Source organism: Schistocerca serialis, chromosome 6 (genome assembly GCF_023864345.2).
Source record: "Schistocerca serialis cubense isolate TAMUIC-IGC-003099 chromosome 6, iqSchSeri2.2, whole genome shotgun sequence".
Lineage (NCBI taxonomy): Eukaryota > Metazoa > Arthropoda > Insecta > Orthoptera > Acrididae > Schistocerca > Schistocerca serialis.
Window position 1 is genome coordinate 169,662,321 of NC_064643.1, and position 19,176 is coordinate 169,681,496.

Below are 19,176 nucleotides of genomic sequence, written 5' to 3' on the forward strand. Positions count from 1 at the left end.
AGTGTATCTGCAGTGACAAAAATTCCCTTGCTCAATATGCTGAGGGTCACACCATGCCTTCACAGACAGGCACTACCCCAGACCTAGTCTGCAAACAGATCCCCATGCCATTTTTCTTCACATCCCAAATCCTTCCACCACTCCCAAGAACCAGCCACAAATGCTTGTCCCTTTCACACCCAGTACCACCCTAGACTGGAACAACTGAACCACATTCTTCACCAGGGCTTTGATTACCTATCATCATTCCCTGAAACAAGGGACATCCTATCTGAGATACTTCCCACCCCTCCTAAATTGGTGTTCTATTGCCCGCTCATCTCCACAATATCCTAGTCCATTCCTATGGCACTTCCAATCCCAACCCCTTGCCACAGGGATGTGATCCCAGGTGCAAAACTTGCCCAATCTACCCACCCAGCACTCCTTATTCCGGTTCTGTCACAGGTTTATCATAGCCCATCAGGGGTCTGGCCACCTGTGAAAGTAGCCATGTCATTTCCCAGCTCTGCTGGAATCATTGCATAGCTTGTTATATTGGTATGATTATCAACCAGCTCTCCACCAGGATAAATGGCCACCACCAAACAGTGGCCAAGAGCAAAGTAGACCACCCTGTGGCACAACATGCATCTGAATGTAACACACTTGATTTCAATGGCTGGACCCTTTCCTCCACCACCAGCTTTTCTGAACTGTGCAGATGGGAGTTATTCTTCCATCACATTTTCTGCTCCCATAATTATCCCGGCCTCAACCTATGCTACATCTTCCTCACAAGAGTTTCCACCATCTCTGTCCTATCCTCTCCTCACCCTTCCCATCTCACTCCCTGTTTATTTGCAGCCCTCTGCCAACGCATCCACCTGTCTTTCCCTGCTCCTTTCCTTTTTTGCTCCTTTTTTCCCCACCTCCCTGCCCCACAACCTCCCAAAGCTATGCCTGTTGGCAGTGTAGTCCATGCACATTATATCAGACAGCGTTCATCACTCTCTCCCCACCCATACACTACTATCCCTTCCCTTTTCCCAGCCCCTACAGATTGCTGCTTGCATCCCACGTGATAGTTGCATTCCAGTCTGAGATGCTGGAGCTGGCAGTTGTGTGTGGATGAGGTGTGCTTGCTTGTGTGTGTTTGGCTGGTGTGTGTGTGATTGTGTGTGTGTTTTCTCTTGTACTAACAAAGACTGTGGCCAAAAGCTTTATGTTTATTTTAATTGTGCCTGTCTGAAACTTGAAGTGTCTTCTTTATGGTAAATAGTGATCTGTCTTTTCCTATATTGTTGACATTCATACCTGGAGGTTCCATTGTTTCATTTAATGCTTTGTTTGGTATTGTGATTATGTTTGCTCTTATTTTGCACACTGTATTGGGTATTTACGGCAATTTTTTATATCTTTGCATATACCATCTTTTACATACATAAATAAAATGTGTGTAGCTATAAAAACAAAAAATAAAAAAATCAGTAAAAAAGAATACAAAACAATAAAAAATGTGAAAAAATTTAAAAATAAAACAAAATTTCCTGTGGGCATCTGACCTAGACTTGGTGGTGAGTCTTGTGTACTATGAGAACACAGGAGGCTCTATGGGACATGTTCAACTATACCAGCCAGGTAACCATAGAGGAGCCAGACTAATGATGCCCAACTCAAGCAACATGGTTTGAAAGACAATACAGAACTTATACTTGACCAGTATTCACCCTAGTCGATGAACACTACTATGGTTCCCAAGCTGCGACAATCTAAAGTCAAAATTATGATAAGTTATAGTTCGTAATCAGACTGGATAATCCTCCTATCATAGCACACGTAAATGCAAATTGTCCTGGGCAGAGTTAGGGATGTAAAAGAAGCGAACTAGCTTTTCATCTTATCTGGCAGCTTCAGAGACATTTCAATCAAAACATCTTGACATACTCGCACTTTTTATGAACATCCCTGCTGGTGCAGAGCAGTGAGCACTCTTAGCTGTAAAGTGTGGTACACCTACATCTTGCAATTAGAAAAGATCTGAGGATGGTCATTATGGACTGAAACTGGTCATTGTCAAAAGAATTGATATTGTGATCAATTCAACTAAGTACCTGGGTGTTAAAATCACAAACAACTTCAGTTGGAAAGACCACATAGATAATATTATGGGGAAGGCGAGCCAAAGGTTGCGTTTCATTGGCACGACACTTAGAAGATGCAACAAGTCCACTAAAGAGACAGCTTACACTACACTCGTTCGTCTCCTGTTAGAATATTGCTGCGTGGTGTGGGATCCTTACCAGATGGGATTGACGGAGGACATCGAAAGGGTGCAAAAAAGGGCAGCTCGTTTTGTATTATCACGTAATAGGGGAGAGAGTGTGGCAGATATGATACGCGAGTTGGGATGGAAGTCATGAAAGCAAAGACGTTTTTCGTCACGGCGAGATCTATTTACGAAATTTCAGTCACCAACTTTCTCTTCCGAATGCGAAAATATTTTGTTGAGCCCAACCTACATAGGTAGGAATGATCATCAAAATAAAATAAGAGCAATCAGAGCTTGAACAGAAAGATTTAGGTGTTCGTTTCTCCTGCGCGCTGTTCGGGTGTGGAATGGTAGAGAGATAGTATAATTGTGGTTCGATGAACCCTCTGCCAAGCACTTAAATGTGAATTGCAGAGTAGTCATGTAGATGTAGATGTAGATGTAGATGTAGATGTAGAAGACTGGAATAAAAAACATTTGCAATTAATAGGCTAAAGTTCCCAATTCTGTGCCCAAAATTCAGAAGATTCGCCAGCCATAGTAAACAGAATATAATATCATATAGCTGAAGAGCATACAAACAACAGATAAAGTTTTTCTGGGGCAGTAAAATTTTTGGAGATGATTTGTTCCTGGATGGGTGCTAAAATAATTTTTTGATTTCTCAGTGGGTGGGAATCGATCTTTTACCAAGTGGAATGTTTCTCCTCCAAATTCATCCTATGTTAAATGTATAGTGAGGGCTGTAAGAACAAATAAACACTAATTTATGTGATTCTAGACAGTGGGAATGCATCTACAATAGGAAATATCCAAGGATGGGGTAGATTTATGATAGGAAGTATCCCAGAGTGTGGATGCATTCATCCTAAACTCTAATGACACACTGTTTCACACTGCACGACATGACGTATGACATGTTGGATGACATGATGCCATGTGTCATGTTACTAAAAAGTTACCAAGTGAGGTGGTGCAGTGGTTAGCACACTGGAATCACATTTGGGAGGACTACAGTTCAAACCCACATCCAACCATCTTGATTTAGGTTTCCTGTGATTTCCCTACACCACTTGAGGCAAATGTTGGGATGTCTCCATTCAAAGGGCATGGCTGACATCCTTCCCTAATCCGATGTGACTTGTGACATCGTTGTTTGGTCCCCTCCACCAAATCAACCAACCACTCAACTAAAAATTTAAGAAAAGTGTGAATATGTCAAGATATTTTGATTTAAATGACTTTGAAGCAGCCAGATAAGTTCCCTTCTTTTACATCCCTATCTCTGCCGAGGACATATTCACCTTTATGTGAAATGATAGGAGCATTTTTCATTCTGGTTACCATTGCTATCAGAGGGCACTTTCTCAAACACTTTTAAAAAGTCTTTCAGGAGTGAAATAAATCTGTAATTAGAAATAGTTACTTCATCCAGTTTCATAGAGAGTGATATCACAGAATATTTAACCTTGAGCAAGTATGCAATTTTTTGTAACATGAGTGGGTGCATGGGGTACTTTCTACACATGTAAAGAATAGCTGTCTTTGTTGCTGAGGTACATCTACATCTACATGGATACTCTGCATATCACATTTAAGTACCTGGCAGAGGATTCATCAAACCACCTTCACAATTCTTTATTATCCCAATCTCGTATAGTGCGCGGAAAGAATGAACACCTGTATCTTTCCGTACGAGCTCTGATTTCCCTTATTTTATCTTGGTGATTGTTCCTCCCTATGTAGGTCGGTGTCAACAAAATATTTTCGCATTTGGAGGAGAAAGTTGGTGATTGGAATTTCGTGAGAAGATTCCGTCACAACAAAAAATGCCTTTCTTTTAATGATGTCTAGCCCAAATCCTGTATCATTTCTGTGACAGGTAAGAGCAAAACCATGGTTTAATCTCAGTTTGATTAAACAACAATTCAAAAACTGGTTCAAATGGCTATGAGCACTATGGGACTTAACGTCTATGGTCATCAGTCCCCTAGAACTTAGAACTACTTAAACCTAACTAACCTAAGGACAGCACACAACACCCAGTCATCACGAGGCAGAGAAAATCCCTGACCCCGCTGGGAATCGAACCCAGGAACGCGGGCGAAACAACAAATCAACAAACTTACATAATATGAGCCAAAGCACTGTCTAATGAAACAATAATAAAATAAATGTTCATTGTATCACACTGTTGCCTCAGAAAAGTGTTATCATACATTAATGATCCACTTGAAGCATTTAACAGTGCAGAACTCAACCAACTGCTTATTTGATTACTAATTATCTGTAGACAACTGCCTTTTTGTGGGACTGTGCTGCTAGTTCATAATCTGGATCATTTTCTTGCAAAGGATCATAACTCCTTTCTCACCTAGCTCGTTGTTTATTTTATACTGGTGCTGCTCACTTGCATGTATGACAACACAATTTATCATTGTGTTTGTGTTAGCTGAAGCAATAATGAAGGAATAGGTATTAGCTTGCTATTTTAAAACAAAAATGGAATGGTACAAGGCAATGTTATTTGTGATTGCCATTTGAGGATTAAGCCATTCAGGAAATATGCCCAAGTCATTAGTTGATTATATAGCTACCTTAAAATTACTCCTAGTGAGTTAGCATAAGATTTTATTGTTCTACTGGAAACTGTATCATTGCCAGAAGAATTACTAATTTTTAATGACTTGATTAATTTGTAACCAGCTGAAAAATGCTCCCATTGAAGCACAAAAAAGGCAAATATATTCCTGTTTAAAAGTGGGGTACCAGCTGCCTGATTCTACTTTCTTCAGCACCTTTAAAATTTTTCCCAAAAATTTGGCATGCAAACATATTCGTGCTCTTTTTAACAAGCAACTTACCTCTCATACTCACAATCTCCCCTAATTGTAACTTGGTCACAACCCACTAGTTTGTATCTGTAAGTCACTTATACCACCACCACCTCTTTAGGTGGTGGTGCTCATACCCATCCACTCCCTGTTGCCCATTCTTGCTAATTCATTGAGCCAGACTCATCATATGAGGCTGGTTTGAAAATTGCTTGGAATCACCAGGAGAGGTCAGTGCAGCGCAATGAGTTGTTCGCATGATATTCATGGACTGTTGCCAGTCAACACGTGCCATGTCAGTGCTCTTGGAAGAGAGCTGCGTGATGATGTGGCTCTGTTGTTGTTGTTGCTTAGTGATTTGCAAAGATGGAAAAATCGAGAGTCGAGCGGAGTACTTCGTAAAGAAGGGTATGAAAGCAAAGGACATTCGTGCCGATTTACATAATACACTGGGGGACTCTGCACCTTCACACTCAACTGTTGCCAAGTGCACAAATGAATTTAAAATTTGGTTGGGGGAGCTTAGATTATGATCCACACAGTGGTTGGCCAAGATGTGTCACTACTCCAGAAATTGCAAAAGTGCACAAAATGGTCATGGAGGAGTGCCGATTGAAATTGCCTATGCTTGCCAGAGGTCATCTGAAAGGGTATATCACATTTTAACTGAAGAATTAGAAATGAAAAAATTATCTGCCAGATGGGTACCACGACTCTTGGCGATGGATCAAAAATGCATGAAAATGGACATATCAGAACAATATTTGGCCCATTTTACAAGAAACGAACAAGATCTTTTGTGCTGGTTTGTCACCAAAGATGAAACTTGTGTGGACATCTATACGCCAGGGACAAAACAACAGTCAAAGCAGTGGAAACATGCTGATTCTCCACCACCAAAGAAATCAAAGACAATTCCTTTGGCGGGAAAGGACATGGCATCAGTGTTCCGGGATGCGAAGAGGATTCTGTTTGTAGATGATTTCCCCACTTGGCAAACAATTACTGGAGAATGCTGTGCTAGCATCCTGGACAAATTGCAACAAAAGATACGCAAAAAAGGCCAGGTTTAGCAAGGAAGAAAGTCATCTTCCATCAAGACAATGCACACCTGCACACATGTGCCATGGCCATGGCAAAATTACATGAACTAAGGTATGAATTGTTACCACACCAGCATCCGCCCCGGTAGCTGAGTGGTCAGCGTGACAGACTGTCAATCCTAAGGGCTCGGGTTCGATTCCCGGCTGGGTCAGAAATTTTCTCCGCTCAGGGACTGGGTGTTGTGTTGTCCCAATCATCATCATTTCATCCCCATCGACGCGCAGGTCGCCGAAGTGGCGTCAAATCGAAAGACCTGCACCAGGCGAACGGTCTACCCGACGGGAGGCCCTAGCCACACGACATTTCCATTCAACTGATGTGGCTCTGTCAGACTTCCATCTCTTCCCAAAATTGAAAATTTTACTTGGTGGATGAAGATTCACTTCAAATGAAGAATTGATAGCCACGGTTGACAACTATTTTGCATGCCTGGAGGAAACTCATTTTCGAGATGGGATCACGGCACTGGAACATTGTTGGACCAAGTGAATTACTCTGCAAGGAGACTACATTGAAAAATAAAAGAAGTTTCAGTGATGTAAATACTTTTTTTCTATTCTATTCTGAGAACTATTCAAACCACCCTTGTATTATCACTCTGTGTATATATGTTGTTGTCTCCAGTCTTAGCCACAGTCTCCTTCATTTTGTGCTCCTACTACTGTCTCCCACTGCCACTTTCTTCATTATGCTCTCTCTCACTGGTCCTGTCTCATTCATTTATTCCCGCGGGTACTGTCTCTTCTCACCGACACTATCTCTCTCTTCCTTGTTGTTACTGTCATAGACTCTGTCACTCATTGTCATTGGCTCTCACCCACTTCCACTTTATCCTCCTCTTTATTTCTCTCCGAGTGCCACTATCTCCTCCACTCTTTTCCCAGCACTGTTCTTTCACAGTCAACTGTGTTCCACAGCCACTGTGTTCTCCTCTTTCTCTTATGCTGCCATTGTTTGCTTCGATCTTTCTATAACACAACCACTGTCTACTATCTTCTAGTATTTATTACTTTTCTGTTTCTTTCACACTACAATTTCTCCTTCTCTTTCAGCTTAAAAAAGCATGAATATGTTTGCATACCAGAATTAGTGAGAACATTTTTAAAAGTGCTGAAGAGGGTAGAATGAGGTAGCTGGCACCTCAGTTTTTAGTCTTTTAAACAGGCACGAAGTCCATGCCACAATGGTAACACTGCTTCACTTCAGATCACTGAAACTAAGCACTGTCGGGTGTGGATGGGTGACTCCAGGTCTGCCAAACACTGTTGGCAGGCAGAGTGCACTCAGCTCTTGTGAGGCCAATCAAGGAGCTACTTGACTGCGATGTAGCGGCTCTGAACACAAAAACTGACAATAGTGAGGACAGCAGTGAGCTGACCAGGTGGCTCTTCATACTGCATCCATCAATGCTTGTGGGCTGAGGATGACCCAATGGTCAGTTGGTACTATTGTGCCTTCAAGTCCTATCCAGACAGGGGATTTTTAAACAGGAGCATATTCATCTTTTCCGCTGGTTCCCTCCTTATATCGCCCATATGAAAAGAACTTTATAGGTCAGTAAAATTTCGATAATTTACCAATTTTGCACCTGAGCCCAGATTTTGTGTACACAAAAAGTTTGCATTTGCTTCAGCACTACAAGATGGGATTCCAGAACTCTTCTGATGATAATGGAGACACTTTACAGCCTATTTCTCCAAGCTAAGTCACTTTATAAACTACATCTTCACCTCACGCCAGATTTTACGTGTACGGGGGAATAGCTTTGAACCTCTGTATCTCGCAAACAGATAAAGATATCAAGAAAAGTTTCAAGATTGTTCGAGATCAGGATCTTAGGAATATATCATAAAAATTGCAGTCATTTGCTGTTCAATGCTGTCATGGTATCCACGGCTTGGTTTTGATACCCAAAAACCATGTTTTCATGGTGTGTCTTGATACTGGATAAAGATATTTGAAAATGGAAAAATGGCACTGTTAGATACATGCCTTGAGAACATGCCATTAAAATTTGTGCAGTTTGCTACACTTATTTATCATTTAGATTTCACCTCACATGGGATTTTATGTGCATAACATGAATAAGGAAAGGCTAAAGATATCAAGAAAATTCTCAAGATTGGGATCTCAGGAATACATTGTAAAAATTACAGCCATTTGGTGTGTATAGACATCTTGGAATTTGTGGATTGGTTTTGATAGCCAAAAACCATATTTTCTGAGTGTTTCTTGATAATGGATAAGGATATTTGAAAATGGGACAATGGCACCTCTACATAAATGCCTAGAAAATATACCATTAAAATTTGAGCAATTTGCTGCAGTTAGTTATTTAGATATCCACTGCTGATGGTGAATAATGCTTTTTTGAGTTTTCTCAGGAACCACTCATGAACTAAATGACGACTCCATAAGCCTATTAAGGTGCACTGTAGGCCACATCTATTGCAAAAAGAACCAACCAATTTGCTCCATTTCCCTAAGCTGGAAGAAGTGTGTAATATTCAAAATTTGACCATGTGCTGTAGAATAATTATAGTAAGACTATCCTACTGTTGGATATATGAATGGTCCCAAGCCAAAGGGCTATCCAAAATACTTGATCTTACCTTTCTGTGGCTAATAGAATCTGAAGTACAAACCTTGGAAAAATCTCATTTTCATGTGCACTGTTTTGGAACATTTTAGGTAGTGCATGCTGTTGCATGAGCACTGATATCCATAAAGGTTGTACATTTGAAACTAATGTCTGTTGACAGTGCATCCATTGCCTGCACAAGTAAATTAATGCATCTGTATTTGATTATTTATTACTGGGTGCAGTAGTTGCAATCACTGTGTGGAAGTAGTCATTGAATTTGGTGGCCAGTGATTTGTAAAGTCATCATTGCTGCACCAGAGCTATTTTTTGGGTTCAGTCTCTTTCCAGTTGTTATTTTTTTTTTAATAATCTTTCGTATCTTTTTTCTGATTCTTGTAGCACATCTTTTGAGCATAGTGCTTGAGCTTTGCTTTTCTTTAGTAACAGACAGAAGAATTTTAGAATGCTGGTGGTAATGGTGTCTCTACTCATGATTATGGCTACTCCTCTGAAGTAGGTGAGATGTATCTTAGAAGTACAAAATTCTTTATCCCAGTAGCTATTAACAAGTTTCTTTGATCCTGTTTGATTTTCCCCTTATTTGTTTCAGTGGAAGATAAGTTTCAAAGTGTTGTAGAAATATGTTTAAGAAAGAGTTAAATTTCCCAACTACTTTGTTTGATTTATAAATCTCTCTGCAGTTTACTTCCCTTAATTTCTCTGAACACTATTGTGGTTCATTTTTATGTGTCTGCAGTAGAACACTTTTCTTCTACAGTCAGTACCTACTTAGTAAGTATATTTTGTTGCTAATCTGACCATCATTATCAGATAAACCATTGACTATTGGTTTTACAGCTACGTCACTGCAGGCTGTTGCACTGTGTTCTTAAATCCTCAGTTTATATTTTACAGTAGCAAACAATCCAAAGCTTGGCATCAACAACTCTACGTGCCCTCAGTGAATACTTTTTTCTACAAAATCAACATTAAAGTCTCCACAAACAACGAGTCTCCAGATAAGTCTAAATAATGCTGTTATAACTGTCTCTGTCTGCTCTATGAAGCTTAAGAAACTTTCTGCTGGTGGCATGTAAACAGGTACTACTGCAACATATGCTTTTCCTGTTCCATTATTGTGCCACAACATTCAAAGAACTGCTTGAACAATGTTCGTTAACTTGAAGCTGCTCAGAGTTGACCTCATTTTTTGCATATACAGCCACTCCCACTATGTCTTCATTGGCTACAGCAGTATTATATTAGCTTGTAGCCACCAAGAAGAATGTGCTCAATTTTAATGATTTCCATGTTCTGGAATGTACATCAGATCTGCTGAAATTTCATCTGTTCTTTCATTTTCCCATATGGCTATGAGAAGTTCATCTCTTTTATTAATGAGGCTTTTGACGGATGATACAAGATGCATTTCTTTTAAAAGAATGGCTTTTTCTGAATCGCAGTACTTTGTTTTCTAGTAGCTGTTCAACTATAACTATATTTATTCTGCAGATCTGTCATTTGGATGAGTTTACCCTAAGAAAAGGTCTAGAAAACACATTAGAAATTTCTGAGATTGATCAGACTGGATGATTCACATCTATAGCCATGCAAATATCACTGATGTTATTCAATTTGTACATGGACAAGCTGTGTAAGAAACCAAAGAAAAATGTAGAAATGGAATTAAAGATCATGGAGAAGAAATAACAAGTTTGAGGTTTGTTGATGATGTCGTAATTCCTTCACTGATGGCAAAGAACTGGAAGAGCAGTTGAATTGAATGGCCAGCAACTGGAAAATAGGTGATGTGATGAAAATCAACAAAAGAAAAACAAAGATAATGGAATGTAGTTCAGTTAAATCAGGCTATAACGAGGAAATTGTATTAAAAATGATACACAGTAATAGATTTTTGCTGTTTGGGCAGCAAAATAACAGATGGGTTTAAAAGTACAGAACATGTAAAATGTAGATTGACAATAGCAAAAAAACTGCTTTTGAAAAAGAGAAATTTGTCAACATTGGATATTAATTTAAATGTTAGGAAGTTCTTCTTCAGGTATTTATGTGGACTGCAACCTTGTGTTGGTGTTAGACATGGACAATAAACTGTGTTCAGATCATAAGAGAATAGAAGCTTTTGAAATTTGATTCTACAGAAGATGCTGAAGATCAGATGGGTAGATTAAGTAAGTGAACTTAATTGGGGAAAAAAATATGACACAACCTGACTAAACGAAAGAACACATCGTGAAGTTTCAGGATGTCATCAACTTGGTAATGGTAGAATGTGTTCAGTACAAACAGTAAAGGGAGACCAAGGCTCAGATAAGTTCAGATAGATGTAGATCACAGTAGTTATGCAGAGATGAATAAACTTGGTCAGGATACATGAGCAGACCAGTGTGGAAAGATGCATCAAACCATTTTTTTAAACTAAAGACCAGAACAACAATGACATTCAATTGGTTTAAGACTGAAGTTAATACAGTGACACCTGTGAGCACTTGAATAAGTCATTTCTGGTGTAAAACCACCCATGATGAAATCAATATCAGTCTAAGGTTACCCTTAGTAATGTATAAAGGAAACATTAATTATCATTTTTTACAATGTTTTATTTTGTCCTTTGAAGTCAGCTTTTAACCTGGTTTGCCTTTCATCAGTGGTCAGTGGCAATACTTCTTCCTGTATGTTAAGTATTTCCATTAGCAATTTCCGATTTGATATCTAACTGGCCTTCCACTCATTGGATTTGCCTATGTATGCATAAATTACATATATTGCACACATATATGTGTCCCCCCTCTCTCTGGCGATATCATCATCACTCTCTCTCTCTCTCTCTCTCTCTCTCTCTCTCTCTCTCTCTCTGTGTTCTCCTCTCCACACTCTCTGTTCACCTCCTCCTCCCTCATCTCTATCTCCACCCCACCCCCCCCCTATCTCCTCCTCCCCCTTGCTCTTTCCAGCTTTTCCTCCTTTTTCTTTTTGTCCACCCTCTCCTCCTTCCTCAATCTGTCCATCATCCCTCCCCCTCTCTCTATGTCCCTCTTCTCCTCTGCCCCTTCTCTGTCCATTCCACCTCCTCCCCTCTCTCTGACCATTTCGTCCTCCTCCTCTGTTTTTATATCCATCTCCATCTCCCACCTCTCTCTGTCCATCTCCTCTCTCCCTCTATCTGTCCACCTTGAACTCCCTTCTTTCCGTTCATCTCCTCCTACCCCTTCTCCCTGTCTACCTTTTGCCCCCCCCCCCTTTATGTCCATCACCTCTTCTGAGTCTCCATGTCTGTGTCCTCTTCCCCATCTTTTTCTCTACTCCCTCTCTCTCGTCATATCTTCCTATCTGCCTACCCCCTCTGTGTCATTTCCTCCTACACCTTCTCTCGGTCCACTTCCTGTCTCACTCCCCCCCCCCTCCCTATTTCCATCATCTCTTCCACTTTCCCTGCCTGTTTCCTCTTCCTCCTCCTTTCTGTTCATATCCACCTACCCCCCTCTCTGTCCATATCCTCATACCAACTCTGTGTCATTTCCTCTGACACCTCTCTTCATCCACCTCCTTTTCTACCTCTTTGGGTCCATCACCACTTTCTGTCTGTATCCATTTCCTCAGGACTTTGCCTGCATACATATTTGACACCTATATTGCATATCTCTCCTCCTCTCCCCCCCCCCCTCTTGGTCTATCTGCCCCTCCCCCTCTGCCCATCTCCTCCATCTTTGATCATCACATTCTTCTGCCATGTCTCTGTCCATACCTCTCTCCCCCTCTGTCCATCCCCACCTCACCCCCTCTTTGTCCATCTCTGCCTCAACCTTCTGCTTGCCCACATAACATGCTCCCCCCTCTGTGTGTCCAACTCATCCTCTCTGTCCACCTACCATTTCCAACTCTCTATCTTTCCATCTCCTTCTCCTCCTTCTCCCCCCTGTGTTGGCCCATTTTCCCCTTCTCCCCTCTGCCCACCTCATCCTCCCCCACTCTCTGTCTATCTCCTCCTTGCACCTCTCTCTGCCAATATTTTCCTCCCCACCTATCTGCTCATCTCCACCTCCCTCATTCATCATCTTCTCCAACCACCCAATTTGCCCATCTCCTCCTCTTCCATCTCTCTTTCCCTCTCCTCCTTCTCCCCCTCTCACTATATATCCATATCTTCCTCCCCCATCTCTCTGTTCATCTCTTCCTGCCCTGTATCTCTGTCTGTCTCCCCTTGCTCCTTCTCTCTGTCCATATTCTCATCCTCTTTCTCTGTCTCTGTCCATCCTCTCCTAAATCTATCATTACATCCCCCTCAGCCACCCTGTCAAAATGTGTAGACACTCCATAACAGTTTGATAAAGCAGGTTGATACTACTCCAGTCCACACACCTCTTGTACAGGGCAGCCTGCACACCAAAAGCTGGACAACTGACCTGTAGGCTGCCCTGCACAGCAGGTCGATAAGGCAGACTGTTAATATTCCCACACAACAGGGGGATGCAGGGCATCCTACATGGCAGCGGCTGTAAAACCACAATTGCTCATATCCCCACTTCCGTCGGAGCTAGGAGGTTGTAAACCACACAGTGCTGATACTTGTGAAGTTTTGTGTGTGTGTGTGCCAAATTTTTTTGAACTCAATTCATGCATTTCAAGCAGGAGATCCTGGACATATATACATACGTAAGTACAAACATTTACACAGTCTGCTTTACAGATTAGGTCTACAACTTTGGTTACACTGTCTTGCAATAGAGGGCAGTAGTGCCTAGTGGTGCTGCAGGTGGTTGGTTGTGTCATACGTAAACTTAGGCTTTTGTAAACATAAAGCCATCAAAATATTAGTTGATTTGTTATTTCATCATAAAGTTATTTCAATTGCATCTTTCAGCTTACAAGCTCAGTTCTCATCATTTACACCAACTTTCAATTTTCTGCTTTAACATGAAGAAATCTGGAGCTGAGGCTCATAAAATACTGGGTAAGACCTCCTCTATCTTGCCTTCTATGTGCCATTTCCTTCTACCCCTCTCCCTCCCCACCTACTCCTCCATCCCCTTTCCCTGTCCATCTCCCCTTCTTCCTCTCTCAGTCCATGTCCTCCTCCCCTACTCTCTGCCTTTCTCCTGCTCCTCTCTCTGTCCATGTCCCCTCCCCTTCACTCTGCCTGTCCATCTCTTCCTGTCCCCCTCTCCTCCACTGTCTATTCATCACTTTCCCTATTCATCTTATCTTCCCCTAGCCATGCCCATCTGTACAAGTAGCACCTGCAAAACAGGTTGATAAAGCAGGTTAATACTTCTCCAACACAACATGCCTGTTGTACACGTTAGCCTACAAGTCAGCAGCTGGGAACTGATTCTTGCTCCTGACATGTAGGCTTACCTTCAAAGCATGTCAATAAGGCTGGCCAATATCATGCATCCACAGCATGCATGTCATGCACGTTAACCTATATGTCAGGGGCTGAAAAAACATGTTTTGCTCGTATCTCCGCTGATATTGGAAATAGGAGGTTATCAACACCACAGTGCTGAAACTTGTGAATTTTGCTATTGGTGTGCCAAATTTGGTTGAAATCAATCTATTGGTTTTGGAGGAAATCCTGACATACATTCATACATACATACGTCCTTGTTTATATTTATAGATAGATAAATAACTAGATATAAATACAGATTTCTAAATTCAGATTATCACTTTCATATATATTTTGAAAGAAGTAACCAATCAACAATATCTGGTTTCAGTTGACTCCACTAAACCACAGCCTGAGGGAGCTATGTGTCTCTTCACACTGAAAAATCATTCCTATCCTGAATATATTTGCCTTACTGATACTGGAGTGGTGTGTGTTGATGTTCACCCAGACTATCCTAGTATGATTGTAGTTGGACTATATGATGGAAATGTTGCTGTTTACAATGCTAGTGTGTCAGACAAGGAACCAGCAAGGAAGAGTCACTTCAAAGACAAGCATGGAGGTATTGTATGGCAGGCAAGTAATATTTTACATCTGTATTAAACAGAAACTGTAATACCAGTCTATAGGAAACACTGGGGATTTTGGACACATTATTGTGTTCAAAGATATCAAACTTATAACATTCTGTCATCAAATACTCCATTGAAGTTGAAATTATTAGTTACACGGAATCTCAAAACGGTGATTCATTATACGACTGCAGTAGATTCTGGAAGTCTGCACTCCATTTGTTTATGTGTGTGTGTGTGTGTGTGTGTGTGTGTGTGTGTGTGTGTGTGTGTGTGTGTGTGTGCGTGTGTGTGTGTGCACAAGCGCCCACGCATGCACTCTTATGTTTGTGTTTGTTTTCATTTTATGCTCCACAGCTGTTATGTATTGCGGAGACTGATAGTTCTGTCACATATCAGCAAATTCTATGTTATTTACCATTGGTATCCAATGATCATATGCTAATATGCTGCAGTGCACTGAAACTATTTCACTTAAATTATGACATTTTGTTTCAAATGTGAGCCACGAATTGCATTAAAAGCACACCATTTTTCTTCAAATGAATGCTGGCATGCAAATAGAACAGGCAGAAACATCTTTCATAGCACTCTCACTGCGATACGTAGAAGCCAGTGTTGAGTGCTGAACTGATGATCAGCCGTACTACAATCAACTCAAAAAAGGGATGCAACTGTCTGTTTTTGACTGCATGTGCTCTGATTTGACATCATCTTCTAAGGCTATTTTGCTCATAGCACTATGTCAGTATTTTTCTTTGAAAATGTGTGTACAGTATTGTGAAAATGTGGAGTATAAGCAATTTTTGAGGGGCAGTTGATGTATAGGTGACATGACCTAGTGGTGAAGTGCACCAACTGGCAACTAACGTCTACATAGATACTCTGCAAGCCATCGTATGATGTGTGGGGGAAGGTACCCTGCACCTGTACTTCTCATTTCCTTTCCTGTTCCACCTGCAAATAGAGCAAGGGAAAATGACTGTCTTTATGCCTCCATATGAGTCCTATTTCTTGTATCTTATCTTTGTGGTTCTTATGTGAAATGTATGTTGGTGGTGGTAGAATTGTTTGGCAGTCAGCTTCAAATGCCAGTACTCTCAATTTTCTCAATAGTGTTTCTCAAAAAGAATGTCGCCTTCCCTCCAGGGATTCCCATTTGAGTTCCCAAAGCATCTCTGGAAAATTTACGTGTTGTTTCTGACCTACCGGTAACAAATTTAGCAGCTGGCCTCTGAATTGCTGTGATGTCTTCCTTCAATCCAATCTGGTACCAGTTCCAAACATTCAAGCAGTTCTCATTCATGGGTGAGGAAAGTGCATTGTCATGCTTCTGGAAAAATGCAGTCAGACTACAAAATGAAATATTCACTCTGCAGTGGAGTGTGCATTGATATGAAACTTTCTGGCAGACCGAGAATCGTACTCAGGACGTTTGCCTTTCATGGGCAAGAGATCTACCAACTGAGGTACCCAACCACAACTCAGGACCAATCCCCACAGCCTTACTTCCACCTGTATCTTGTCTCCTACCTTCCAAACTTCACAGAAGTTCTCCTGTGAAATTTGCAGACTTCCTGGAAGAGAGAATACTTTGGAGACATGGCTTAGCCACAGCCTGGAGAGTGTTTCTAGAATGATATTTTCACTCTGCATCAGAGTACTAGTCCTGCAAGTTTCACAGGAGAACTTCTCTGAAGCTTGGAAGGTAGGAGACAAGTTACTGGCAGAAGTAAGGCTGTGAGGACGGGTCCTGAGTCGTTCTTGGCTTACTCAGCTGGTAGAGCAGTTGCCCATGAAAGGCAAGGTCCCGAGTTTGAGTCTTGGTCCAGCACACAGTTTTAATCTGCTTAAAAAATGATTGGGCGTCCCATCTTAAAATATTGGTTAAGTGTGATGGACCCATACCAAATAAGACTAACAGGGTATACTGAATGTATAAAAAGAAGAGTGATGCAGATGGTCACAGTTTGTTTGACTCATGGGAAAGTGTCACAGAAATGTCGAAAAATCTGAATTGGCAGGCCCTTGAAGACAGACATAAATTACCCCACAAAGTTTTGTGAACTTGTATTAAGAGAAGAATCCACAGATATTCTGTAGCCCACTACTAGTCACTCCTGTAGGGACCATGAAGACATGATTACACTCATTGCAGTAAATGCAGTGGATTTTAACCAGTCATTCTTCCTGCATGCCATATGCAATTGTAACCAGCAGAAGCCCTAACATATGATACTATGCTATATACCCCCTTCCATGCATGTCACAGCAGTTTGTAGAGTATGTATGTAGATGTAGATTACTGGTTCTGACTTCTGAACAAGTCATCATCAGATGATTTAAATAGGTTATAAGAATACAACTTGGGTTGACCAGACTGAGTCCATACATGCGTTAAGATTACCAGGTAGTACTAAGTAACACTTTATTACAAAAAACAGAAAACAAAGTTATTCACAAACACTGTCATTGGGTATGTAATTCCATTAAATTTGAACACACAAAATTTTAATCTTCTTGATTTTGCAAAAGGAAATTTTGCCTCTGAGATTACTAGTTCACTGATGATAACTGACAACACGGTAATTATTCCAAGTCTTGTCAGACATATATCACTGATAGCAGTTATTAGGTGCTGTGACAAAATCAAAGATTCAGTGGCATACACCATCCCAGGAACACTATGCCCAATTGAGGCTGAGGTTGGTGGATGCAATGGCTCAAGCTCCAGCTGCTGGTGCCTCATTTCATTGCTTGTGGTGATACACCTTGATTTGTGCTGGGGTTGGAACTGGCCACTCTGTGATTGTATGGTCTTGTAAATACAGGCTTGAGTGATTGATATTTGCACAGTTGTAGGGAAGCAGCCTACTCATGCCGTATAAAATTCACACCAGTCTTTCCATTGTGTGGCAGCCTAGTCCGCTGTAACTAGCTCTGACGTCATAAATGTTGCGCAATACTTTAAAAATCAAGTAAATAACCTGAAACGTTTCTAGCATGTCAGGAGTAATACTAAATTAATATGTGTTGAATGTCAGTTCAATAACTTTAACCATTTTCGAAATTTGGACATTTTTCTGTTAAAATCATTGGCGCAACAGAAAAGAGCTAGAAACTTAAAAATTTATATTTAGATTCCTTTTTCATAATAATTTAGTAGAAACAGTATTCTGGATCTCACAAATTAAAATTTTTGTTGAAATTCATGATTTTCTGGTTTTTGTCTTAGAAATTAAGGAAGCAAGATAGATTAAGTAGGCGAATAAATAAGGCTAGGATGTTTAAATTTAAGTAGAAGGGAGATCCGCTATAATCATAAAGATGTGAAAAGTTTCAATTTAATAACTATGAAACTATAGTGATAGCGTATCTCCAAAGGGCGAGTTCAGAGCTCGTCTACTGCGTGTAGTGTAATTAAATTATTTTTCTCGCCAAAAATAATTGACTTAGCCATATCAGACTTTTATTATGATTACTTACCTGTGTGCTAATTGCACATTTAAATTGAGAGCTTCATCGGCCATCAGAAAAGGAAGCAATGATTTATTCGATAACTTAAAGTGGTGCATTACTAGCCCAGCGGCTAGTCGGGAGAGCCGATTTGATCAGGCGTTCCCTTAGCCGTCCGCACCTCGGCTTTATATATAAGAACGCTGCACAAGAAGAAAGGCCCCAGTTCTCTCCAGATGCTGATTAGCACACCATCGGTGCTGGGAGTCGCGTCGCATTGGTATCATTGCTATAAACAGCCTCAGATGCCGTAATAAGTTACTTGGGATACGCGTAACCATGAAATTGTTTTCGAGTGAAGTGTTAATTCTGCGATGACTTCAATGATCTATCTTCAGTTTGCGTATGTCGTATTTTCACGTGCCGTCGCGGGACAGACATTCTACCATTATTTAGCGTGGCGTTTGATGAACATTATCATCTAATTATGGCGAGCATTCACTTAAACATTTAATTTGAACAGTTATAGTTGCATCAGCGCATTACACTCTGAACTGCTCTGGTAGTTGGATTGTGTGGATTCTTTTTTTTTTTTTGGTCTGTGACTTTCAGAATATAGTGAACATTTTAGACAGAATCGGTTTTGATTATTAATCCCAGACAATCTCCTAATTCCTCAGAGCTATAAGCTGTAGCTATAAGTGTATTTCTCATATGAAGTGGGCACTAGGAACTCTAATTACAGGCTTCACGTTTTGCTAATCACTTTCTGGTTGCCAATATTGTAGTTAGAGAGCCAGTGTTGAGAACAGCAAACAACAACACAGCATTAAATAAATAATAGGAACATTTGAAATAAACAATGAATTCCACCCACCGCCCCACATATGGTGCATCGGCCGGGAAAAACAAACAAAATATTATTATTAACAATTAATTCCACCCGTCGCCCCACACAGTGT

General features: G+C 40.7%; 1 protein-coding gene across 1 annotated transcript in view; it reads left to right on the plus strand.

The window, feature by feature from the left end:
* Positions 1–19,176, plus strand: part of LOC126484717 (dynein intermediate chain 2, ciliary-like) — a 312,565-nt gene that overhangs the window by 177,038 nt on the left and 116,351 nt on the right. Inside the window, exon 7 of the mRNA XM_050108313.1 lies at positions 14,515–14,762. Coding sequence (XP_049964270.1) covers positions 14,515–14,762 — 248 coding nt within the window. The remainder of the gene's footprint in view (positions 1–14,514; positions 14,763–19,176) is intronic.